Source organism: Armigeres subalbatus, chromosome 1 (assembly GCF_024139115.2).
Source record: "Armigeres subalbatus isolate Guangzhou_Male chromosome 1, GZ_Asu_2, whole genome shotgun sequence".
Taxonomy (NCBI): Eukaryota; Metazoa; Arthropoda; class Insecta; order Diptera; family Culicidae; genus Armigeres; species Armigeres subalbatus.
In genome coordinates, this window is record NC_085139.1 from 19,340,980 (window position 1) to 19,368,587 (window position 27,608).

The 27,608-nt window shown below is 44.2% G+C and overlaps 1 protein-coding gene across 2 annotated transcripts; it reads right to left on the reverse strand.

Moving 5' to 3' along the window:
- Positions 1 to 140: 140 nt before the first annotated feature.
- Positions 141 to 27,608, reverse strand: LOC134222500 (uncharacterized). Of its 2 annotated transcripts, XM_062701649.1 has the most exons (7): positions 27,271 to 27,608; positions 26,955 to 27,146; positions 25,775 to 26,050; positions 11,300 to 11,500; positions 10,369 to 10,569; positions 1,610 to 1,903; positions 141 to 679 (listed from the first exon to the last, which is right to left on the reverse strand). In XM_062701649.1, exons 1-7 carry the CDS (start codon positions 27,361 to 27,363, stop codon positions 614 to 616), a joined length of 1,323 nt encoding a protein of 440 aa, XP_062557633.1. In that variant the 5' UTR covers positions 27,364 to 27,608; the 3' UTR covers positions 141 to 613. The 2 variants fall into 2 exon arrangements, with proteins under 2 accessions (XP_062557633.1, XP_062557638.1); XM_062701654.1 differs by lacking the exon at positions 11,300 to 11,500 and having other exon boundaries at positions 27,271 to 27,603.

The window sequence follows — 27,608 nt, forward strand, 5'->3', positions numbered from 1 at the left end:
GCAACAGCATAGGGATTTGGTCATCATTAAGATTTCTTGTGTTCCATGAAAAACAAATTCTCAAAGATAATGTTTTTTTTTTCGTGACGAAAGGGTTAAACTAGTGAACATCTCTTCTAACCGCCATAACAAACACAGAGTTTTGTTTCATTTATGATTTATTTCCTCTAAGTTACATCCTCACTCTCTCGCTCATACTCACTCACTCTTATTGCTTTTCGACACATCCGCTATCTGGGATCGTGTTGCATCACAGCAAAACATATATATGATCAATAAAATGTTGATTGAAGGGAATAAAATATGAAATAAAAGCAAAACTGGATGGAGGAAGGTGGCACCTGGGGCTGTCTAATAAAAGAATCGACTTCAACAATAAAAACAACACACCGGCAAATCTGTTCCTCACGATCCGCCGGTGCAGCCGATTTCCGCAGTTCACGTTTTACAATCCAGTCCGTTGTAATCCAGCCGTGTGCCACTTTTCCCCGTCATCGATAAAAAAAATAAAGATTACAAGCTCTTTCCTGTGGGAGACATTGCTCCCAGCATACATCATATCTGGCACAGCTCCCCGCATCTTCGGCTGATCGTCGCTCCGTTGCTCCGTCCTCTACGTGACACACTTGCGCCGATATGAATGGCACCTCATGGAGCAGCAATCCTCCTGTCGGGAGCACTGTGGAGGGTGGGAGAAGAAAAGCGGAAAACTTTAGCAATACGACACCATCGACGCCAGGGAGCGTGGCGATTGAACATTGGCAGTGCGGGGGATGTCAGTCGGTAGGTACTTGAACTGCCGCGATTTTCTAAGGTCGGGTCGGGTCGCTGTTAGTTATGAGATGGGGAATGGAAATCGTTGCGGTGTCGTCTTTCTACCAGAGGCAACCGCGGCCTATTGAATGGCGAGGTCACGAAAGATGCCGGAGGATTAAGATTTGCGATGATGTACGCGGTGACAGGTCGATAAATGTTTGCTTCGGATGATATGCGGTATGACGGGCAGCAGCCGTCGTCGTGGGAGTTAATCAAATATTCATTTATTATTGGAAGACGTCGGTTTCGATTGTAAATCACATTGAGATCTAAATGTAAATACCCGGGATTGCGTTAGTCTTGTACGTTGAACGGAGGATGTAAAATTTTCTTAACGAGGTAGAGTAAGGAACGCATGAAATAGATTTGACTCTTACGAAATCCGCTTAAAGCTGTTATCAGCAATAAATATATAGATCGAGCCAATCCAAAAAAAAATCTAAAAAAAACTCAATTTAATTGGTTCAATGTTTAACTCGAACTCAGTTGCAGCCCTCTCCAAACCTAATATCATGAACCGGTTGAAAAAAAAAACAAACTTTTTAGCAATTTATCACATATAATGAACTTCAAACAGCTGCGTAATTGAATACATTTGAAAGCCATTTCCCACATTTTGCGATAACTTTTCTCTTATGTAGATGGCTTAACTATGAAGTAGAACCAGTTGGAAACTGGGAATACAAATGACTGTGCCAGGATTTGCGAAAGGATTCATGGCTGCGTATGTTTCACTTCTTTTCCTCATTTAATTTCATACCCCACGCTCCCGTGCCCCTCCTTTCCTACTCACCCCTTCGCCAACGATGGCACAGTTCTTCTCGGCGTTACTCAGCGTTCCGATGTTCGCCCGCTTCAGCGAAGCACTGGGACTGGAGTCTCGGGCAGGGGATCCACCGGTGCTGCTGCCCGCAGCGCCACCGCCTCCGAAGCGAGTTATCAGCTCGTCCAAGCTGTTGACCTGCACGTATGGCCCATTGGCGATGGATGGGCGCGTTAGAGCCGACTCGGAAATTCCCAGGTTGATTTGGGTGGCGCAGAACGATTTAAAGCAAGCTCCCGAGCAGCACTCCTGGCCGTAGAAACACTAGATCGAGTGGAGGGAAAAAGATGCGATGTGCAACAGAGAAAAAAGTTATGTGGTTAGAAGGGAATTTCCCAAAAACAAGAGGAACAAGTTTGGATGAGACACAGTGAATCAAATTCAAATTAGTCATTCAGGGAATAAGCATAAATTACGGGAGAGGAGCGTGCACAATTGAGTTATAAAAGTTTTTGATTTGCCGAGAATTCAACAATTAAGATCTCAGCAATGTTTTCGACCACTTTCGAGAAATTGAGGGTCAATGGTCATAGACATAACATTAAAGGAATCTGATTACAATGGTTCAGGAACAAATTGAAGTCTGGAAATCCTGTAAATTGATTTTGGATTTCCAGTGCTGTGCGTCTGACAGAATTTTAGGGACACTTGGAATTCGTAGACCTACTTCATCCCGAGTAGACGCAAATAGCTCAATAATATGAAATGTTGATAAGATAGCAAAATGAGATATGGACATGATTGATATAAGAGATAAAAGATCAGACGACAATATCAATATTTTGCACTAAAATATCATAAGGATATCAAGATATGTTATTTGTAATAAGTGATCAATATCAAGTGCCATTAGTTTGTTCTTATCCATAGCATATCTTGATATTGAAATGATATTTCAGTGCAAATTTTTGATATTGTTGCCTGTTCTTTTATCTCTTATATCAATCAAGTCCATATCATGTTTTGTTATTCTGTTCATGATTTCTGCCCGGGATGGCAATATGGAGCATCATTTGGTCCACACATGCTCTTCCGGTAATGCGTACCATTGGTACTCGTACCTGAAGGAATAAAAGACACCCCATTTCGCGATGGGGTAAGTAAGAGGGTAATACTCAGCAACTCCTATTCCTAGGGAAATTCGGCGGGATCTAAGATCGTATGCTGTCAATGAAGGGGGGAAGGGGTGGATGATTGCTCCTTTTCAGGGTTACAAATTTGACCGAGTGACTCTTATCCATGTTAGGAGCAGCTGATCATCTTACGAGTGCCAGCGAGGGACAGCGAGGAGCAAAATTGTGCACCATGGTCCACCAAAATTTTGGCAGAATGGTCCTCCGGAAATTGAAGGAGTTGGTCTCAAGTTGGTCAAGGGTCTCAACAACAACAAGCTCGCCCAGGTTTATGGCAAACACAGCGTCCAGGGTATGTTGCAAGAATTCCGGACAGCAACCCTGCAAATATGGTGTTCGCTCCCGATCCGGCAGGATGTTTGGCCGAGTATTCTACTTGGCCGAACAGACCATTAAGCCGAAAGTCGTTTGGCCGAATAGGTCATGTGACCGAATATTTCATTTGGCCGAATAGGTCATGTGGCTGAGTAAGTCATTTGGCCGAATATGTTATTTGGAATGGTCATTTAACCGAATAGGTCATGTGGCCGAACAGAACATTCACACGAAAATGCCGTTTGGACTTAATGGTCGTTTTGGTAAAAAGAACCACTGTAAAATGTGAAAATTATGAAACGAAGAGATAGTGAAGCCTCTCATTACTAACTAACTCGTCATTAACATTTCACAGTTGTGATGAGGAGTGAGTGATGAGACGTCTTATTTATCTCTTTTCACTTCCCACTGCAAAAACGAAGAAGTGCGAAATGAGATATGAGAAATAAGTAGTGAGAAATTATGAGTAAGATTTGAGAAGTGAGACGTGTCGTTTATTTCTTCTCACTTCTCATATCTCACGTTTCAATTCTAACTGTACAAAGTAGACCTGAGCGCCGATTGAAATTTTATCGGCAGCGGCGTGATAAATCACTTCCAACCAGCGGCGTCACGCCTTGGTGCTCAGCGACGGCGGCACGGCGGCGTGGGTCAGTCAATTTTATGAATTAGATATTTTCCTAATTTGTCTCGGAATTTCTTGCAGAAATTCGTCCGGTAGTTCCTCCGGAGGTTCCTCCAGGAACTCCTCCGGTAGTTCCTCCAGGAATTCCTCCGGAAGTTCCTCCAGGAATTCCTCCGTAAGTTCCTCCAGGAATTCCTCCGGAAGTTCCTCCAGGAATTCCTCCGGAAGTTTCTCCAGGAATTCCTCCGGAAGTTTCTCCAGGAATTCCTCCGGATGTTCCTCCAGGAATTCCTCCGGATGTTCCTCCAGGAATTCCTCCGGATGTTCCTCCAGGAATTCCTCCGGAAGTTCCTCCAGGAATTCCTCCGGAAGTTCCTCCAGGAATTCCTCCGGAAGTTCCTCCAGGAATTGCTCCGGAAGTTCCTCCAGGAATTCCTCCGGAAGTTCCTCCAGGAATTCCTCCGGAAGTTCCTCCAGGAATTCCTCCGGAAGTTCCTCCAGGAATTCCTCCGGAAGTTCCTCCAGGAATTCCTCCGGAAGTTCCTCCAGGAATTCCTCCGGAAGTTCCTCCAGGAATTCCTCCGGAAGTTCCTCCAGGAATTCCTCCGGAAGTTCCTCCAGGAATTCCTCTGGAAGTTCCGGAAGTTCCTCCAGGAATTCCTCCGGAAGTTCCTCCAGGAATTCCTCCAGAAGTTCCTCCAGGAATTCCTCCGGAAGTTCCTCCAGGAATTCCTCCGGAAGTTCCTCCTGGAAATCTTCCGGAAGTTCCTCCAGGAATTCCTCCGGAAGTTCCTCCAGGAATTCCTCCGGAAGTTCCTCCAGGAATTCCTCCGGAAGTTCCTCCAGGAATTCCTCCGGAAGATCCTCCAGGAATTCCTCCGGAAGTTCCTCCAGGAATTCCTCCGGAAGTTCCTCCAGGAATTCCTCCGGAAGTTCCTCCAGGAATTCCTCCGGAAGTTCCTCCAGGAATTCCTCCGGAAGTTCCTCCAGGAATTCCTCCGGAAGTTCCTCCAGGAATTCCTCCGGAAGTTCCTCCAGGACTTCCTCCGGAAGTTCCTCCAGGAATTTCTCCGAAGTTCCTCCAGGAATTCCTCCGGAAGTTCCTCCAGGAATTCCTCCGGAAGTTCCTCCAGGAATTCCTCCGGAAGTTCCTCCGAAGTTCCTCAGGAATTCCTCCGAAGTTCCTCCAGGAATTCCTCCGGAAGTTCCTCCAGGAATTCCTCCGGAAGTTCCTCCAGGAATTCCTCCGAAGTTCCTCCAGGAATTCCTCCGGAAGTTCCTCCAGGAATTCCTCCGGAAGTTCCTCCAGGAATTCCTCCGAAGTTCCTCCTCCAGGAATTCCTCCGGAAGTTCCTCCAGGAATTCCTCCGAAGTTCCTCCAGGAATTCCTCCGGAAGTTCCTCCAGGAATTCCTCCGGAAGTTCCTCCAGGAATTCCTCCGGAAGTTCCTCCAGGAATTCCTCCGGAAGTTCCTCCAGGAATTCCTCCGGAAGTTCCTCCAGGAATTCCTCCGGAAGTTCCTCCAGGAATTCCCCCGGAAGTTCCTCCGGAAGTTCCTCCGGAAGTTCCTCCGGAAGTTCCTCCGGAAGTTCCTCCGGAAGTTCCTCCGGAAGTTCCTCCGGAAGTTCCTCCGGAAGTTCCTCCGTAAGTTCCTCCGGAAGTTCCTCCGGAAGTTCCTCCGGAAGTTCCTCCGAAAGTTCCTCCGGAAGTTCCTCCGGAAGTTCCTCCGGAAGTTCCTCCAGGAATTCCCCCGGAAGTTCCTCCAGGAATTCCTCCGGAAGTTCCTCCGGAAGTTCCTCCGAAAGTTCCTCCGGAAGTTCCTCCGGAAGTTCCTCCGGAAGTTCCTCCGGAAGTTCCTCCGGAAGTTCCTCCAGGAATTCCTCCGGAAGTTCCTCCAGGAATTCCCCCGGAAGTTCCTCCAGGAATTCCTCCGGAAGTTCCTCCAGGAATTCCTCCGGAAGTTCCTCCAGGAATTCCTCCGGAAGTTCCTCCAGGAATTCCTCCGGAAGTTCCTCCAGGAATTCCTCCGGAAGTTCCTCCAGGAATTCCTCCGGAAGTTCCTCCAGGAATTCCTCCGGAAGTTCCTCCAGGAATTCCTCCGGAAGTTCCTCCAGGAATTCCTCCGGAAGTTCCTCCAGGAATTCCTCCGGAAGTTCCTCCAGGAATTCCTCCGGAAGTTCCTCCAGGAATTCCTCCGGAAGTTCCTCCAGGAATTCCTCCGGAAGTTCCTCCAGGAATTCCTCCGGAAGTTCCTCCAGGAATTCCTCCGGAAGTTCCTCCAGGAATTCCTCCGGAAGTTCCTCCAGGAATTCCTCCGGAAGTTCCTCCAGGAATTCCTCCGGAAGTTCCTCCAGGAATTCCTCCGGAAGTTCCTGCAGGAATTCCTCCTGAAGTTTCTCCAGGAATTCCTCCTAAAGTTTCTCCAGGAATTCCCCCGGAAGTTCTTCCTCGAATACCTCCGTAAGTTGCTCCAAGGATTCCTCCAGAAGTTCCTCCAGGAATTCCTCCTGAAGTTTCTCCAGGAATTCCTCCTGAAGTTTCTCCAGGAATTCCTCCGGAAGTTTTTCCAGGAATTCCTCCGGAAATTTCTCCAGGATTTTCCCCGGAGTTCCTCCACGAATTCCTCCAGAATTTCCTCCAGGAATTCCTCCGGAAGTTCCTCCAGGAATTCCTCCGCAAGTTCCTCCAGGAATTCCTCCGGAAGTTCCTCCAGGAATTCCTCCGGAAGTTCCTCCAGGAATTCCTCCGGAAGTTCCTCCAGGAATTCCTCCGGAAGTTCCTCCAGGAATTCCTCCGGAAGTTCCTCCAGGAATTCCTCCGGAAGTTCCTCCAGGAATTCCTCCGGAAGTTCCTCCAGGAATTCCTCCGGAAGTTCCTCCGGAAATTCCTCCAGGAATTCCTCCGGAAGTTCCTCCAGGAATTCCCCCGGAAGTTCCTCCAGGAATTCCTCCGGAAGTTCCTCCAGAAACTCCTCCGGAAGTTCCTTCAGAAACTCCTCCGGAAGATCCTCCAGGAACTCCTCCGGAAGTTCCTCCAGGAACTCCTCCGGAAGTTCCTCCAGGAACTACTCCGGAAGTTCCTCCAGGAACTCCTCCGGAAGTTCCTCCAGGAACTCCTCCGGAAGTTCCTCCAGGAACTCCTCCGGAAGTTCCTCCAGGAACTCCTCCGGAAGTTCCTCCAGGAACTCCTCCGGAAGTTCCTCCAGGAACTCCTCCGGAAGTTCCTCCAGGAACTCCTCCGGAAGTTCCTCCAGGAACTCCTCCGGAAGTTCCTCCAGGAACTCCTCCGGAAGTTCTTCCAGGAACTCCTCAGGAAGTTCCTCCAGGAACTCCTCCGGAAGTTCCTCCAGGAACTCCTCCGGAAGTTCCTCCAGGAACTCCTCCGGAAGTTCCTCCAGGAACTCCTCCGGAAGTTCCTCCAGGAACTCCTCCGGAAGTTCCTCCAGGAACTCCTCCGGAAGTTCCTCCAGGAACTCCTCCGGAAGTTCCCCCAGGAACTCCTCCGGAAGTTCCTCCAGGAACTCCTCCGGAAGTTCCTCCAGGAACTCCTCCGGAAGTTCCTCCAGGAACTCCTCCGGAAGTTCCTCCAGGAACTTCTCCGGAAGTTCCTCCAGGAACTCCTCCGGAAGTTCCTCCAGGAACTCCTCCGGAAGTTCCTCCAGGAACTCCTCCGGAAGTTCCTCCAGGAACTCCTCCGGGAGTTCCTCCAGGAACTCCTCCGGGAGTTCCTCCAGGAACTCCTCCGGGAGTTCCTCCAGGAACTCCTCCGGGAGTTCCTCCAGGAACTCCTCCGGGAGTTCCTCCAGGAACTCCTCCGGAAGTTCCTCCAGGAACTCCTCCGGAAGTTCCTCCAGGAACTCCTCCGGAAGTTCCTCCAGGAACTCCTCCGGAAGTTCTTTCGGAAGTTCCTCCAGAAACTCCTCTGGAAGTTTCTTCAGGAATTTCACCAGTAGTTCCTTCAGGAATTCCTCTGGTAGTTCCTCCAGGAATTTCTCTCGAAGTTCCTCCAGGAATTCCACCGGTAGCTCCTCCGTGAATTCCTCCGGAAGTTCCTCCAGGAATTCCTCCGGAAGTTCCTCCAGGAATTCCTCCGGAAGTTCCTTCAGGAATTCCACCTAGAGTTATCCGGGAGTTCCTCCAGGATTTTTTCAGGATGGTCCTTCAGGAATTCTAGGGAAGTTTCCCTAGAATTCCTCGGAAAGTTCCTTCAAGAGTTCTTCCCTGAATTCTTACAAACGTTCAACCAAAATCTTGAATAATTTCTTCGGAGTTTTCATCCATTAATTTCTCGATTAAATCAAGATATACTGAAGGTGGTAACTTCGTTTTTTTTCCAATTCCTATCTACCAAAAATGTTGGCAATTTTGTTTTTCTGTAAAATAAGCATAATACATTATGTTATAATCAAGTTATGACGATCGTGAAATTTTCTTTCATTCATTTTTGACAAAGAATTTATAACAAAATTATTTCAAGTATTGTTATTTGTAACACATATTGATATAATTGTTATGACTAACTGCTCGGGTTGGTATATAACATCATGGATCTCCAAGACTTCTATAAAAGGTTCGATTTCGGAGTGAAATGTACACGAACATTTTGAAAATTAAGCCAATAATTCTCAAGGCCGACTTAAATATGACGTTAAATACATTTAAGATTATTCAACCAACGACACCCCCACCCCCTTTCGCCAAGGCAACGATGCCATTTTTGAACGATTCCTAAATATAAATAGAAGACTAACAAAACCGCATACATAATATAATATGGAAATGAGGAGATGTATAAAACGAAAACTATATTCAAATTTGCCCTTGAACAGCGATGTTAGAAAATCGCTTCTAGCGACCAACGAACATGTACACAGCTTATGTGAGATCTATTAGCATCATCGTCAGTAAGCGATGCTTTTGGAACTCCTCCGGAAGTTCTTTCGGAAGTTCCTCCAGAAACTCCTCTGGAAGTTTCTTCAGGAATTTCACCAGTAGTTCCTTCAGGAATTTCTCTCGAAGTTCCTCCAGGAATTCCACCGGTAGCTCCTCCGTGAATTCCTCCGGAAGTTCCTCCGGAAGTTCCTCCAGGAATTCCTCCGGAAGTTCCTCCAGGAATTGCACCTAAAGTTATCCGGGAGTTCCTCCAGGATTTTTTCAGGATGGTCCTCCAGGAATTCTAGGGAAGTTTCCCTAGAATTCCTCGGAAAGTTCCTTCAAGAGTTCTTCCCTGAATTCTTACAAACGTTCAACCAAAATCTTGAATAATTTCTTCGGAGTTTTTATCCATTAATTTCTTCCAATTTTCGCATACAATTTATTTATTTATTTATTCAGCATTCTCTGCATTTCAAAATTTAAAATGCTCGCCAACTTCATCACGATGCTTCACAACTTGAGAAATAGGTCGATATTGAATTTGATTTCAATAACTACCTCAGGCTACTGCACTGTAAATGGAGGACGCCAGAAGGCAAATGTGTGCAAGGTCTGATAAGTTCTGAAGCAACATTTAAATCACAATGAAGTATCAACGGTTTCGCCTGTTCCAGATTATTTTCTAATCTGATAATTTATCTGATAATGAACCCAGCAGTGCATCATAATTCGGCGAATCGCTTGTACAAACATACATGCGGTATTTGGAATCGTTTGCATGATTGATTGCAATACTTCGTCGGGTTTTTGAATACGAAAAGACAAAAAAATGGTTCCTGTTGTTACCGGTTTCTTCTTTGTTGAAATGTGTACCTTTATACACCCAGATTTTTTTACGCGGTTCTTCTTCTTCTTCTTCTTATTGGCATTACATCCCCACACTGGGACAGAGCCGCCTCGCAGCTTAGAGTTCATTAAGCACTTCCACAGTTATTAACGGCGTGGTTTCTAAGCCAGGTTACCATTTTTGCATTCGTATATCATGAGGCTAACACGATGATACTTTTATGCCCAGGGAAGTCGAGACAATTTCCAATCCGAAAATTGCCTAGACCGACACCGGGAATCGAACCCAGCCACCCTCAGCATGGTCTTGCTTTGTAGCCGCGCGTCTTACCGCACGGCTAAGGGTGAAGCCAGAGTAAACGCGACGTGCGATGCGACGCGACGCGACAGTGCAATTTGACAGCCTGTTGATAATGATTGTTATTCTTTTACGTGAGTCGCGTCGCGTCGCATCGCTCGTCGCGTTTACTCTGGCGGGCACCTAAAGAGGGCCCCACGCGGTTTTTACGCGGTTGGAATTCATTAATTTCTCGGTTAACCTAAACTTTCGCAGCTTTTTAAATACCTCCTGAATTTTCTTTGATTTTTTGTGAATTTTTTCATGGGGTTAACTCATTGCTTAATCGACCCTGAAGGTCTTAAACGACCAAATCCAAACCGTGTAAAAAAAACCTGGATGTACAGCATTTGAAAAATTGGCTTCACATTTGTGACAATGTAGTCTTGGTGTACTGAACTCTTTGGCTAACGTTTCGAAATCGATGTTTGACATTGAAACTTAATATACTTTGCTTGGCCCCGTACAACACTTCGGCGCTACATACATTACCGGTAACCATAAACCCGCAATAATCGATTCCCAGAATCCATCTTCACTGCGTCAATCAAACAACATCCAAACAACTAATTTCAATTCTTATCTAAAAGCAAACTTACGGCGTGTCCATTAGCGCGACATTGTCGCTCACCTCCGCCTCCGAAACGGTTGGCCGTCTCAATGGCGTTGATCGAGGACGACGGTAGCTGCACTGGGATTCCCGACGGCAGCAGCTGCTGCGTGCCCAGGTCGTAGTTCTGGACGCACTTGTACGAGAAGCTGAGACAGCTCCGGGAGCAACAGTCGGCCGCAGTCAGACACTGGCGTGTGTGTGGGGGGAGGGTGGCGTGGATGCACCGATTACATGAAACGAAAACAAGCGCACAAAGAGGCAGAGCGAAATGTTAATGAGTTATTAGCGCGTCTAAAGGCCAACCGCTGGCTGGCCGGTCGTGACTGGAAGTTCTAACGAGATTGGATGAGAATGGAGGTGCAGCAAATAAAACAATACGAAATAATGATGATTTTATCCCAAAATTAGTTTCCATGCAGGAATGGACGAAAAATCATAAAATTCCAATGAATGAAGTGGCAGACGTCTTGAGCACGTTTATTTATTTTTTATCAAAAAAGAAACTGTTGTTAATAATATTTTCCTTTCCAGACACGTGGTTCCTAATTTAATCTTAGAGAACCTTCTGCTTATAATAGAAATAAACGTGTTCAAGTGCTTCTCTAATAATTTTAAAATGAAATGTTTTGTTTTAATTTACATCTTAAAATTCCAATATTCAAATTTTAATATTCCAATGAAATATCCAAAAAGGGTCAAATTCATAACTCTTCAAAGCAATCATAATATAGTTTTATAAATGTGGTCATGTCGCTCTAAATATGTTCATGGGAATTTTACGTTCATTTGAATACAACGATTTTTTTTAGCTTCATTACGAAGCGTATACATTTTGCTCATGTGAATAAAAAATAGTTTGACGTGCGCACATCGAATTCGTCTTCCTAATGAAACGGATGCCTTATTAAGTTAATTACGTATTCGCCAACGGCGGCACATTTCTTCGGCGGCGGGGATGTGTCGCTGGAGCCGTCGAAACGGTTCGCCAGTCCAGCGGTGAACACGGGAGCAGGTGGGGCCGGCAGCAGACCACCGGATGTTTGCAGTGGGTAGTTGTTCACACATTTGTACGAGTAGCTGAGACACGATCGAGAGCAGCATTCCCACGAGGTGAGGCACTGTTGGACGAGGGAGGTTTTTTGTTGTTGTGATTTTTTTTTGTGGGTAGCTCGTTTGATTAGGTTCTTGTTTTGCTTTTTCACATGATATTAGAAGTAAAAGATGGGTAATAATTATTCGGGATAAGGTTTAGAAATAAAACTACTTGTAATTAATTAGAGTCGTAAGTATGTCTGACAGCTCGTCCCAGAACTCAAGAAGATTATAAAATTGTTATTACTCGAATCGCTTTACCATATAGTACAAAGCAAAATAATCCCTAGACTGCGTCGCCATTGGTCTTCTTAACATTGAATCAACAAATACGAACACTAAAACAAATATTGGAAGAAGTTGGAAGGCTGTCTTTCCAAAGTCTAGAGGGCAGAGAGTACACAAAGGTGTATGACATTTGGGTAATTTTGCCTTTAGTACCTCGTTAAACCTGTAGCATAGCAGCATAGTGTTGTAGAATCAGATCAGATCATTCCTTTGTCGTATTCCACCAGCTGGAAGACTCCAGACCGTAGCGTGTCATCAATGCGCTTGAATACGCACGCATGGTCAAAGTTGCTTTTGTTAACCGGCGCTCACGCAAAGACTGCACATTTTTGCTGCCATACATACGTGAAGCCGGAAACGCATGGATACAACTTTTCCCAGACGTCACCGTTGGGCTTACTGCACGGAGGTTTTGAGTGACGGGCTTTTGTTTGGACTGATAAATCGCATGCAAACTGATCGCAATAAAAAAACCTGCATAATATCGAATACCGGCAATGCTTTCCGATTAAATTTGCAATTCAATGAGTCCAAAGATTTATTTAGTTTCATTGTTAGGATCTGTTGCGCTGTTGCGACTCAAATGCTGTCATGTGATCTAAACGAGGATGGCTTCTCTTTGCACTGATAAAAATACTCGGATGTTGGCTTTTTCAGTCTGAGTCATTAAACCGAAATTGACATGCGGCCGACAATGGCGTTCGGCCGAATTGATCATTTGCTGAAGAAGTCATTTGGCGGAAAATGTCGCATGACCAAAATGGTAGTTTGGTATTGTAACCGTTCGTAGCTTCAGCTCGAGGTTTATGATTAACCGGTGGCTTAAGCGCCACTTCCGGGATCCGGAAGACCACCGGTGGAGTTCTTTTGCCCGACTAACACTCGACTTCTCTCCTCAGGGGTCACTCGAACGGTCGCTGGCTGAAACTTGAAATATTGTTTTGCACCAAGTGCTGCTCCAATTTGGCCACCTCCTGAATATTTCTTTTGACGTCGTCAACCGTTGCCTCGTTAATGGTTCGAGCCAAGTAGGGCTCGTAACGTTTTGGACCACCGTCGATTGATTGGCGATCGACGGTTCATTTTTCGCTTCTCTTTTTGACGAAACTTCACCACACTCTGTTTCGCTACCCCGAAGGGCGGGCCTTGACGAGCGCACGGACTCCACAGAAAACTCCTCCAAACGATAAAACGGCGGAAATGCCGTAAACCCTTTTCGTCGACTCCGGGTCGACTCCGAAATTCCAGCCGTTACCAAAAAAAGCGCCACGCGCTGGAAATCCAACGCGAAACATAAATTAACATTTAAACATACAACGAGTAGTTCGACAAAAAATTACCTTTTTTGGTACACTATACTATACTGTCGGCTACACCGACAACAGAATAAAATCTACAGAACGAACGAAAAAACTAACTACAATCACGTACAAAATCAATCCAATCACTTTAATTACCTCGACGAACTAAACTTTACTCAAATTCTCTAAATAAAACTCTTAAACTCGCAAAACTTTTAACTGCCAGCCGTTATGGAAGCGAAATGACCGAGTTTGAGTTTGTTCTTGAACAAGAAACCTTCTACAACAATTAACCCATTATTTAGCAATTGCGCCAATTTAAATTTCAAATGGCGACATAGAGTTCGCGCCTTCGGAAACATCGAGCTAACTTTATTACATAGAACATTACAAAGTATCGTTGCCATATTGAATTGGATGTCGTCATAGTACTCAAACAACACAACATTTAGTCGAGACACAAACCATGTCGACGAATTGCTTTCTCGTTGACACGAATCGAATTTAATTTGAATTTGAACATTATTTCACTTAAAAAGAAAAAAAAAACGTCAAAAACTACAAATATTAAATTCAACTAAAATAGACGACACGTAAAAACTATTTTCAAAAAACTTGTTTACACTTGATTTTGCTTAAAAAGTTCAAAGTCCAAAATCCAAAGTCCAAAATCTGATTAGGTCCAAAGGATTAGTTTTTGGCAGGGTTTGCAGAAATCGCTCTCAATAGATAACAAACAACGATAAAAGAAAGGCAAAAACTGTTCCGAATCATAACAAGCCATGATAACAAATTTATCAAACTTGTATACAAGTGCAAAAAAAAAACAGAATCGCTCATTCTCGCTCATTTTGTGTTGGAGCCGCACACTTGTGTAAAACAAGTTGAAATGCATCATCAGAAAGAGTGCTCCCCGCATTTGGAGCTTTTTCAAAGAAGTTTATCATGAGGTATAGCCTCCCGAATCAGTTCTTTATCATGACAGCTTGCGAAAAAAGTCTCTCGCGGTATGCTACATATCGTATATGTATAAATAAATGAAAAGTGCGAGATTTTTTCAATTTTTTTTGGATTCAATCTCTGCAGGGTTATTGGGTCGTTGGGCCGAATAACAAGTAAGAAGCGAGACTTCAGAAGTGGCATGTAGTGAAAATAGAGAAGTGGGATTGATAAGTGAGAAATGAGTTGTTAGTAGTGAGAAGTGAGGAGTGGCAAGTGAAGAGTGAGAAGTGAAATAAAACAGGGAAAAATGAGAAGTAAATGTGAGAAGTAAGTAGTGAAGTAAGTTAGGAATGGGTTTGAAATGGAAAGTGAAAAGTGATAAGTGAGAGTTGAGAAGTGAGATATAAGAAATAAGAAAAGATAAATGAAGCATGACAAGTAAGTAATGAGAAGTGCGAAGTAAGAAACGAGAGATGAGAAGTGATATATAAGAAGAGAAAAGTGAGGAAGGGGGAAGTGAGACATGAAAAGTGACAAGTTAAAAGTGAAAAGAAAGATGAGTGAAGCAAAAAGGGAAAAGGAAGAAAGAAGAAGGAAAAAAGTAGATAAAAAAAGAAAGAAGGAGAAAGGTAGAAGGAAGAAGGAAAAGCGAGGGAGGAAGAATGTAGAAAGAAAAAAGAAGGAAAAGGGAACAAGGAAGAATGAAAAGCTAAAAGGCAGAAGGAAAAAAGAAGAAGAAAAGAGGAAGAAAGAAGAAGGAAAAAAAGAAGAAGAAGGATGAAGGAAAAAAGAAGAAGGAAGAGAAAGAGACAAGGGAGAAGGAAGATGGATAAAAAAGGAAAGTGATGGAAGATAGGAGAAAGGAGAAGAAAGAAGGAACAAGGAAGAAAGAAGAAGGAAGGAGAAAGAAAAAAGGAGGAAGGAAATAAGAAGAAGGAAAAAGGAAGAAGGATGAAGGAAGGAAGAAGAAGAAAGAAAGAAGAATTAAGACAAAAGTAGGAAGTAGGAAAAAGGAAGAAGGAAGAAGAAAGAAGAAAGAAGGAAAAAGGAAGAAGGAAGAAAGAAGAAGGAAGAAGGAAGAAGGAAAAAGGAAGAAGGAAGAAGGAAGGAAGAAGGAGGAAAAAAGAAGAAGGAAGAAGGCAGAAGGAAGAAGGAAAAAGAAAGAAGGAAAAAGGAAGAAGGAAGAAAGAGGGAGGAGGGAGGAAGAAGGAAAAAGGAACAAGGATGAAGGATGAAGGAATAAGGATGAAGAAGGAAAGAAGAAGGAAGTAGGGTGAAGGAAGAAGGAGTAAGAAGGAAGGAAGAAAGAATAATGAAGAAAAAAGAAGAAGGAAGAAGGAAGAAGATAGAAGGAAGAGGAAATAAAAAAGAAGAAAGAAGGATAAAAGAAGAAAGTAGAATGGAAAAGGAAGAAAGAAGGATAAATCAGAAATAAGGAAAAGAAAAAAAAGGATGAATAAAGAAGGAAGAAAGTTGAAGACAGAAAGAATAAGACAGAAGGACAGTAGAAACAGGAACGGACCCAAGTGGCTACCCTGATGTTGAAATAAAACTGGGTGCCTGGCAATCTCCGATTACAACCACAGTCATACGGTGTGTGAGGTATGAACGAAACCATCTTAGACAGCAAATAAAGTGGTTCACTTTATCGAATGCAGCGCCCAGGCTCGTGTAGATCACATCCGTCTGTGCACGTTGGACCATGCTATCGGTTATATCCAGATTCCTTGCGTTGCTCGTTGACATATTGCCAGAAGCGTTTAGGATGCGACTTGAGGATGCGTTGGATATTAAGCTGATGTTGAAAGTAACATTCCTTACTGGCTCGCTTGTACTCATAGTTGAGCCTAACAAAATGGTTCCGAAATGAGACCGAACGATGCTTGGTGAACTGTCTCAAAGCAGCTCTTTTAGTACTTTTCAAACGTCGCTCGAGCTCGAGTACCACGAAGGACTGACTACCTTACGACAGACTTTCTTCGGCACGTGGTAATCAATGACATACGCAAAGACGTTGGAAAATGTTTGCGCTGCGATATTCACATCTTCTAGATCCAGAATGTTATGCCAATCGATAGAAAACAGTAGCTCAGCGATATTACGATGGTTGGCTTTGCCAAAATTTGTAGGATATGGATTCATGAGAGTCGTTGAAATCATGCTTCAAATCGCGGTTTACCATGATGTGCAGCGACGGGTGATGTGTGGCACTTGACTAGTGGCGCAGGTGCAATCGATGAAGATATAGCTGTGCTTTGATCGCTAATGAAACAGAGGTCAAGACAACGATTATTCTCGTTGGCGATGGAATTAACTTGAACTAGTGCTGCTGAGCTATAGCTGTCGAGAAACTTTACCGCTCCGTTGTGTAAAGAAGAGTGATGTGATGTTTCAAGACACGAAAAGTTCGAGAAAAGAATGTACTTGCCCGAATTTGGATTTTGGAAGACCTCTTCACCGCACCCAAACCCAGGCCCGGGGCGGCTGTAGATCGTTGACTTGCATGGCTCGACTGTGAAGGCAGGGTCCGAGGCTTCCAAGAGACTTTGGGCGGTCGTGCATCCCAGTTTTCAACGATGGTTTATTAAAGTGGAGTTAAACGGTAATAGATCAAAAGTCGGGAAGGAGAAAGGGAGAAAAATGAAAAAAAATTGAAGAAGGAAGGAAGAAAGACAAAAGAAGTAAGAAAGAATAAAAAGGAAGAACTGTCTTCTCACTTCTCATTCCCCACCTTTCACTTCGTATGGGTCCGCGACGTTAGGCATACATACGTTAGGCATAAGGACGTTAGGCATAATGTACGTTAGGCATAATGAACGTTTGGCATTATTCTGCCTTCTTAATGTCATAGGCTGTTCTTCGGGTCATTTTATGCCTAACGTCCATTATGCCTAACGTACTTATGCCTAACGGGATATACCCACTTCGCATTCGACCTAATGGCCGTTCAGCCTTATGATCATACCACCTAATAGCCGTTCGGCCTATAGGCCAAGGATCTTACGTTCGAAAATATTGTTAATTTAACGGGTCATGTGGCCAAAAAATGTCGTTTGGTGAATAATAATAATTGAGAAGTGAGGAGTTTAAAATAAGACGTCCCACTATTCACTTATCACTCTGTTGCCGTGGATAATTCCGACGGGCCTGAAAGGGTGGATGATGCGAACGCGACCGACCTAGGCCTAGGATGCGGCGAACGCGTTTCGTTTTGTTGTCGTTTAGCGTCGCCGCAGCACATACAGTGCGGGACGGCCACAACAAGAGCAAAAAGGAATGAAGGAAGATGTTTTTTTCTCCATCGCATATGAAATTTGTGTATGATTGTATAATTGTGAAAGATTGAATATCATTGCTGTAACGAAGTCTTTGTATTGAAGTCCCTGTTTCGTCATCGTCTTGCATAGATCATATTACCGTTCCTTACCAATCGTCCGCTTGCCTATAGAGGTAGAGAGCAGGAAGAGGTTTGTTGTTGTGGGAGAAAACTAGATTTTGAGTTCGTTCACCTACCCACTTGAGATCGTTTTCTTGCACCCGGAGGGTGTAACATAGCTCAAAATCTACTATTATGTCCTACAAATACCCGTGCTGTGATGAAAGAGAGGATTTCGATACTAGCGTCCAGTGTGAGAAGTAATGAGAATGGTACCACTTTGAGTGCGTAGGCGTCGATGAAAGCGTCGCCGAGATGGTCTGTCTGGGAGAAGATCGATCCATCTGAGCCTCGTTGGGTGCCCCAGGCAGCACAGCCATCTCTCCAGTGGTTTTCAAACATTCTGGCCGGTATGAAGGTAATAAGACGGAGATTGGTAAGTCGGGAAAGATGAAGTTGACTAAAGGACATATGACGAGGGAGGGAACTAGCGCAGGACAATGATGTAGAAGACGTCGATGACGTTGAAGATTCGACAGAAGTAGGAGATCAGGGACAGGCAGAGATAGGCAAGAAGCACGTAAGCTATGGCAAAGTCGTCGCGAAGGAAGATCACTATGATTTGTTGCATGCGTTGTCGGACATGATCGGTCGGTATTGTAACCGCGTGAAACGTGCCGAGTCTGTTCCGGTCAAGAATACCAGTCGCGTTCGTGGGTGCTTAAAGAAAGGTGTTAGTGTTCCGTCGGCGGAGTCGACGCGGACCCGCGCTTTGAGAGAACTCAGAGAACTCGAAGAGTGGAACCGACTGGAGGAACTTGAAGAGGAGAATCAGCGAAGGATCTTGTAGTTAGAGCGGAAGAGAATAGCCCGCCGGAAGAAGATGTTAGAGAGAAGATCAGCTCTGAAGATAATCATCGATCTGGACGGGGGCGATGGGGATTTCGTGCTCGATGCTGACGATTTTCCGGAATTAGGGGATGGCGTGAAGGCTGATGTGGCAGAAGGTGAACTGGAAGATCTGTTTCCGAGAAAGCTTCAGAGCAACGTGAAGCCATCGAATCCACGCAATGCAGAGGTAAAGCGGGGTACGGACAGATGTTATGCTGGAATACCCGAGGTCACACTTCCCCGGCCATCGTTCGAAAGGGAAGTTGTTGCTCCTTCTTCGGATGATGAGTTCGATGTCGCTCCGGATAGAGTCTCTACAAAAGGGAAAGCGGCGGAGACAGGACCATCGCGTCTACAGATTGGTTCGAGGCAGGTGTTTCCGAGAAATTTGCCCAAATTCAACGGTGCCGCCGAGGAGTGGCCAATTTTCATCAGCGCGTACGAGCAGGCGAACAAGTCATGTGGCTTCACCAATGCTGAGAATTTGGTGCGACTGCAAGAGGCTTTGACCGGCAGAGCTTTGGATACGGTTCGAAATCGTCTTCTATTGCCAGAGAACGTTCCGCTGATAGTTGAGAAGTTGCGGAGGAGATTCGGGAATCCAGAAATCTTGTCGACAAGGCTGGCAAACCGGATCCAAGAATTAGAAGGACCCAACGCGGAGAGCTTGGAGTCTGTAATAGAGTTCGGAAGCGCAGTAGAAGAGTTTACGCAACACCTTAAAGCAGCAGGACTGACTGACCATCTGAAGAACCCGATTCTGATGCAGAATTTAGTTCAGAAGCTGCCTTCGTACTATGCTATGGAGTAGGTAGAATACAAGCGACGCGCCCGGTCGGTCGATTTGGAAACATTCGGAGCTTTTATGGAAAGTCTCGTCTAAAAGGCTCTGGAAGCAACCTTCGAGAAGGTGGAAGCAAACGAGAAGAGCAAGAAACGAGAGCAACCGTGAACGAAAGTATTCGTTCAAGCAACGAACGGAGGGTCGCCAAGTGACAAGCATAGTCCAAGAGTTGTGATGAATTCAGAGCCCTCAAACCAACCGCAATACCGTGAAGTCAAATGTTCTATGTGCCAAAACGTAGGTCACTTTGGACGACACTGCCAAGTTTTCTTGAAGCAAGGTGTAGAAGATTTGTGGAAAACTGTGGAGCGGTTGAATTTGTGTCCGTGCTGCATGTACGACCATGGAGATCTGCCTTGTCGAATAAGGTAGCGCTGCTTGGTAGAAGGGTGTCCGGAGTTTCACAAATCTCTATTGCATAGTGGAGCTATGCATGATAATACCCCATTGGAAGTTCAATGCAATAGTCATCGGCGGCTGAATTCGACAGTTCTGTTTAGGATGGTACCGGTAACATTGACAAATGGAAGCATACGGGTGCAAACTCTAGCTATGATTGATGAAGGTTCGGCTGTGACGCTTAAACATTACAAGCTGGCCAAAATATTGAAGGCTGATGGACCAATTCAACCACTGCAAATGTGCTGGACGAACGGAGTACATCAAAACGAAAGACAGTCGAAAGTCATCAAGATCCAGGTTTGCAGCCAAGGTTCTTGTAGACCTTGTAGATGCTCGAACAGTGAAGAAGTTGTATCTCCCTTCCCAACAGGTACATGCAAAAAATTATTCAGATTTCCCTCACTTGGAGGAGGTGGAAATTCTTAGCTACAGAAAAGCAGCACCGCTGTTGTTAATAGGAATCGATAATTTACACCTGATCGCTCCGCTCGAGTCCAGAATAGGAGAACCTGGAGAACCCGCAGCGGTTCGATGTCAACTAGGATGGACGGTACATGGCCCCCATCCGAAGCAGTAAGAGCGTAGCAAAGGTGAGACTGCTCGGAGAGCAAAAGATTGCGGCGGAGTCGTATTGAAATGGAGAGCTCGAAGAGCAGAAGATCGCGGCGGAGTCGCAGAAAGTTCAATGCATCATGCGACAGGGCCTTCAGCCTGTACAAGGAAGGTGCCTGACAAAGCAGTGGGAGAATGATGATGGCATTTGGTTGATGGATGTCCAGTAGCACATCAGTATGTAGCGGAGCTACGACGAGCCGAAGGCTAGCGTGATTAGTTATGAGTAAACCATGCGCAGCTGAGAGCCGCCACAGGGTTTACGGGTGGGGGAATGTTGCCGTGGGTAATTCCGACGGGCCTAAAAGGGTGGATGATGCGAACGCGATCGACCTAGGATGCGGCGAACGCGTTTCGTTTTGTGCGGGACGGCCACAACAAGAGCAAAAAGGAATGAAGGAAGATGTTTTTTTCTCCATCGCATATGAAATTTGTGTATGATTGTATAATTGTGAAAGATTGAATATCATTGCTGTAACGAAGTCTTTGTATTGAAGTCCCTGTTTCGTCATCGTCTTGCATAGATCATATTACCGTTCCTTACCAATTGTCCGCTTGCCTATAGAGGTAGAGAGCAGGAAGAGGTTTGTTGTTGTGGGAGAAAACTAGATTTTGAGTTCGTTCACCTACCCACTTGAGATCGTTTTCTTGAACCCGGAGGGTGTAACACACTCCTCATTTCTCATTTCTCACTTCACACTTCTTACTTCTCCCAGACAGAAGAAGTAAGAAATGTGGAGTGAGCAGCGTGAGACGTCCTGCTTCTCACTTCCCATTTCTCATTTCTCATTTCGAACTTCTCACTTTTCGCAGTGAAAAGTGAGAAATTCAAAATGAAACACACCTATTCTAATTTGAGGGGGTCAAACGGAAAGAGGTGTAAGGGACAAAAACTTAGCTTTGAGAAAAAAGAGTGCAAAGTTTTTTTTTCGTATCGAGCAGCACAAGTCAGACAAAAATGATTGCAGCAAAATTGTGCCTCCTTGGATCACGAAGCTTAACCGAAGCTCTTCCTCAGGTTGAGCTGAGCATTTTACTTGTTGCGGCCAAATGTTCTCAGGGAGGCGCAGGAATTTTGGATCTTTGAACCACTCATCGTTAACACTTGGGCACGGATTTGTACTCCACTTCGTAGCAGCGTCTGCAGGATTGATTTTGCTGGGTACTAGAGTGGCCCAGCCTTGTATGGGTAGAAAAAAAAGTTGTCGAATTCCAACCTCTGAAAACTTCAAATCAATTGCGCCAGCTTATCGAACAAGCGATTGAGCTGAAATTTTCAGAGATTGGTTTTCTCACACAAAAGCACAATCCTGGGGGGTGCCCCGTAGAATTCGACAACATTTTGTTTCCTGGACCAGTCTACTGTGTACCCATCGTCATTCTGCTACATCCGTCGTTGATAATAGCTCGCCAATGCGACACGCTATGTACTGTTTATACCGACGTTGATCGGCCCGTAACCAGGCCAATACTGCTGCGGAGTCATTCCACAAAAACCGTTGCTTTACTTTAACACTATGACTCTCCTGCACGAATGACAGCAAACGGCTGCCCAAAACAGCTGCTTGTAATTCCAATCGGGGAATGGAAAGGGGCTTCAACGGAGCCACCTTCGTTTTTGCAGCAACGATTGAGCATTCTTCGTCGCCATCTGTGTTAATGATTCTGAAGTACGCAACGGCAGAGAAAGCGGACTCATTAGCGTCAACAAAAATGTGAAGTTGAAGTTGCTCGTAAGTCTGAGCAGTCGCTTTCTTAAAATAGCATCGTGGGATACGCAAGTGTCTGATCTTTGGAAGCAGACCGAATAGAACAGAGAATTCTTCGGCATTCTTGTTTTTAACATACTGTGCCGGAGCCGGAGAACATGTGGACCCGAAGGTTGCTACGTTCATAAGGTAGATGTCGAAGGGCTTTGATGGATTACTTCGGTATAGGAAGCGTTGGGAATGGCGAATCAGCAGTTGATGGAACATTTCCTTGATATTCGCTGAAACGCGACACAACTGCAGGAAGAGACGTTAGCTGATCGGGAACTTTGGGTAGCATGGAATTGATGGAAATGCCATCTACCCCAGCAGCTGCGTCCCATATAAGCCTAAAATTGCCTGGTTTTCTTAGGTTTATTACTGCTCCCAATGGTAGGTACCACACCCGTTTTGGGTCTGCCCGTTCCAATTCTTCCGGTGTCGCTCGATCTGCATAGCTCTTTTGACGGTTCTCGTCTATTTGCTTGCTCAGATTCGTAGCCAACTGAGGATCATGGGACTGCCATGTTATAACTGTCAGGAAGCTCAACTTGATCGTATTTCCACAGAAGCCCCGTTTCAAACCGCTCGCCAACCCGAATAGTCATCTGCCTCATTATGATCTTGGCGCGTTTGTCTTCCACGGAATCTAGCTGTACCAATGGCTTCACTCCCTTATCCTCTATTGTGAAATACTCTTTCAATGCATTATGCAGCTCGCGGTCACTGGAACATTCACAGGCATGTTAATTCAACGTATAAGTAGCTTTCATCCCGCAGCAGCCAAACCCAAGCAGCACAAATTGTTTCACTACTGAACATTTCACTGTGTTGCAACCAGTACTGGAATTTCTCATTTTCAATGAGAGATGTCACGCGATGTTTACATATCTGCCCCTTTCATTACCTGTAGAAACGCGTTGGATGAATGGCATGCTACAAAAATCTCAAAAAATATTTGTTCCGTGACAGTGCATGAAAATGTGCAATATCTGCTTATTTTTGTGTTTATTACCACTTTCAACCTGGTGAATTGAAGGAATATGATTAATTTATCGGCTAATCACTATTCTTCGCATATATCTATTTAAATAATTTAGAAATATTAATTTTAAAATAAAGCACAACATTCTTTCATGACTGCCTTTCATGCGAAATTGAACAAAGAACCCACGATTCTTTCATTTGGTCGCCTGAAATAGAGAAAGGCACTTTGCTCTCTGTCTTATGATGATCACGACCTTTTCCAGTACTGGTTGCAACTATTCGGAAAGAAACAATCTTTGCGTATGTGCTATCAAATAGGGTAAAATGCCCAATAGTGGACCCCCTAGTAGCGGAATTTTGCTCTTCCTGTCATAAGGAGTATAAATTTTCAACATATTTATTCTGCTTGATATCTAACAACAAGCTCTGCATCTCCTCTTCACGATACATACATAAAACGCCCAAATACACGACGTTATTCGTTGAAATTAACATTTTAAAGTCTAACTGAATTCGCCCTATAGTAGACTCCCTGGGGGTCCATAATAGGAAATTGCTTCCCTATTGTCGACACTTCATTTGATTTTCATGTCCCGTTTCGGGACGTTCTTCTTCCTTATTATGGACCCCCCAACATATTCCTATAGTGGACACTCTTGTGTTTATTATTTATAGAATTGTAAAAAATCATCTAATTTTACTTTCCATGGTATTTCCAATGCATGTAATAAAATCATAGGACTGTAAGGTAGGTTCTCCCGATGGAATTTCATAGCAAAATGTTTACATTGTGCTGTAATAATGAAAAAATGGCTGGAGGGTCCACTATTGGTTGGGGGTCCACTATTGGGCACTTTACCCTATAACTCTCTTGAAATCTAAAAAGCGCAAGAGGTGGAGCCTACGGAAACATCCTTCGATTGCAGTAGAATTGCAATAATGTTGCAAAATTCTTCAGCGGAAAAAAATAAAATAAAAATATAAAACTGGAGTCGATTTATGGATCTTGTGATTGATAGTCCTTCACTCTACCACAACACCATTCAACACTTCGAAGATTCTGCATGTTGACTCACAATAAAAACCATACGATTATGAAGTTTTGTACTCGAGTTTCCTGTTACTTGATTGCACCATCACAGGAAAAAATGTGAGTTGTCGAAGCGTTGAACGATGCAAAATTAAACATGAAGACACATTCAACTTTTATGCAACTTAATTTAAACAAACAATTAAATTTTGAAAGACGCATCGAAGTTTCATGGTAAAAAATATGCAACTTAATGATTTTGTTTCGTGTTTGCAACATAAAGTGCAGTATTCTTTGTTTGTTTTTTTTTTCAAATGTCAAACACGTACTGCATTGCAAATTTAATAAAACATTGATCTCAATTCGAACGTTTTTGACATCTTGATGCAACTTTTTCGTGGTTTGATGTTTTTCCAATGCCTTTAATGAAACTGAATAAAAACAAGGTGCTTTTAGGAAGATGTTGCGTGTGCTACTAAGATGCACCATCCAAGTCTGGTTTTCACTGCGATAGGATCGTCTTTTCTACCCTCTCTTACTTGCAGCGGGACTGTGAGGTTTGCGTTGTTAACGTCTATCAAAGACCGTCCGACCGATACCGTTGGGACAATTCGAGGCGTGAGTTCCTTCACTGTGCGAATGTCCTTGAGTGAGAACTGTTGCCTACTGACAGGTCCCTTTATCATGATTCGTACTTGTCTCGATTCAGGTTCAACTCTAGTGACGTTCCCTGTCCACTTTGAGCAGAGCGGTTTGTTCCAACCATCTTTTCCCAGTGATAGATCTGAACCGTCATCCAGGAAGGCATACGTTTCAACCGTTGCTCGCGGACCTGATATGATAACAGGAATAATGAGAAACAGTAGAGATTGCTTATACTGCCGATGTATATGGTTGTGAATGGATGACAAACCCTAATTGGAACGTTCGCTAACACTGGGACGATTAGAATGCAGCAGCGGATGATGGCGGTACTGACATCCTTCGGTCACACACGGTCTTGAATTCCGGCAACTTATTCTTCTATGTTATTCCTCTCCTGCAAAGCCCATTGTCCTGTGCATACTTCAACCGGTTGTCTACCGTATACGTCTATACAATGAATTGAACATGTATTGGATTGCGGCGCAGGGAATCGTATTTCAAAAACTGTTTATTTTTCAACTTTTTGTGGAAAGTTTGCGCAGAGAACAACAACTCATTCTTCTGTGTACAAAGAACAGTGCGATCTCTTTAAATTAAAAAAGTCAAATGCATTTAATATTTTGGGTATGTTTCGATTTATGATTTTCGATGAGTGTATTTTCTATGAAAAAAATTGCGATGGAGACGCATGATACCAGAAAACATGATTCTCGTTCCATGGCGATGGTTAAAATTAAAACTTTACATTTTTACATTCTCTAACTATTACTGATCCCCATTTTTTTTAATTTTATTAATGTGAAAATTCCTATCTAATGACAACGAATAAAAAAGCATCATGTACATGTATGGAAAATGTATGATATCATGTAATATCAAATAATATAATATTAGGATTAACTTACGTATTAATTAGTATCATAGAAAAACAAACCTTAATATATTTTTAGAGAAAAGACTCTAGTAGAAGCTAAATAGTAAGCACAACAACAGAATACAGAGAGCGGACAGGCCACAGTTGTGTTTGTTTTACTGCCATTATCGAAAACGTTCAATCGAATAAATCCCCTGCAGCAAAAATAGGTCAAAAGCCGTTGATAAAGTTTCTATTTACACAACCACTACTTTGGTATTTGGAAACAGGAAAGACACACTATCAGAGCTATTTACACTACGCAGAAGACACGCGGCATGCACTAATCTACCCGAAAAGAAAAGTTACCCGCCAACTTACATATTCTCCGACAGCGGCACATTTAGCCGGCCCGGCGGTGGTCCCAGCCGTGACCGCCGTCGTACCTTGGTCACCTTCGCCGACGCGGTTGCCCAAATCGATGCTCGAGTCTACGGAACTGGTAGTACCTGGCGGGGATTGCGTTTGCGGCCGCACCGGTTGCTGGGGCTGGGGCTTTGGCTGCTGTTGGACGCTGGACGTTCCCGGTTGGGTCGGAACGCACTTGTACGAGAAGCTCAAACAACTTCCCGAACAACATTCGGCATGGGTGAGACACTTCAGGGGGTGGAGATTGAGTGGAGAGAAACGGGGAGAGTTCGTCAAAGCGGTGATAATTGAATTTTGAGCCGGCATTCGGAAGGGCCGGTGATAAGAATTCCAAACAAACGAAGCGAGGTTATCGTCTTGACCGCAATAAATATTTGTTCTTATTCCCATTATGCATTAAATGCTCTCAATTTCAATCGGCAGGAAAATATTACCTTGCTTAAGCTACAACGCTCTGGCAAATATTGATGGAAATAAATCATGTGATCGACCTTATTCTGTTTTGAAATACATTTTGAGCCTAGGGTGAATCTAAAACGGCTAGTAAAAATCGTTTATCACTAATTGCACATTCTACTGCAAAATAATTGTTTGTTTTAACAATTGGAGGGTTCTAGATCCAACATAAAAGAGCATGGATTCAAAGTGAAACGAAACTCTAAATGAACGTCTTTGGTGTGACTAGATTGTTAATTAAAATGTACACTTATTGAAATCGATTAGGAGAAAGAATCTTATGCTAACCAACGAAAACTGCCTCACAGGTAGAACACATTACAAACTCTTCAACTACTCACTGAACCGTGCGAACAACAAAACGCAGCTACAGCCTTGAAAGCGATCTACATCGGATACACAGGTACACATATTTTGGACACATGTACTTCCATTCAATAAAACCCACTGCCTGAATGGATGTTTGTTTGTCAAAACAAACGATCGATCGCACAAAGTGGATATGGATCATCACCAACCAGGTACGGTTGTTATCCCGCTCGACACGGCCGGCGTTCGGTCGACTGCGTTCAAATGAAATGATTCAACACCGGCCTGTTCCCCTTCCGTAGATCACTCACAAAGCAGACGGTGCAAAGCGGTTGGATAACTCCCCCATAAACCCGAAGAAACTTACATATTCACCATTTTTGGCACAAGTTTTCTGCGTAATGCTGGTTCCACTATCGACCGATCCACCGAATCGGTTATCCGTCTCAATGGGAACTGGGACGAACGTGGATCCGACGCTGGCGCTCGGCGGCACTGGGACGCATTTGTAGGAAAAACTCAAACAGCTACCAGAACAGCACTCGGAATGGGTCAAACACTGCAAGGTGTACATAAATAATAATAATAGAAAGGTTTCACTTCTCAATGCTACAAGCTCCGGCGGTGCAGAACCACCCCATAAGGTGCCAACAGTCAAGCCAAAACAGAAAACATTAAATTACATATTCGCCATTCGCTGCGCACTTTCGATTGCCCTGGGCATGGCCGTAACCGACCAGCGCTGCCACTGCCAGAAGCAAGATCAACCGCTTCATTTCCAAATACGTAAGAGTTGCAATTCAACAACTTTCGACCTTTCCTTGGCGCTGCACTCCGTTTTTAGTGCAACAGGTTTCTCCGAAGCCGCCGAAACACTTCAGGTACGCGTTCACTCCACTTAAAACTCCTAAACTCGATCGATTGATTTCCCTTACGAGAGCAACACTGAGTGCAAGTTTCGACCTGCGATTAGTATGACCGACGGTGCGAGACTGCAGCTTTGCGGACGATGAAGCGACTA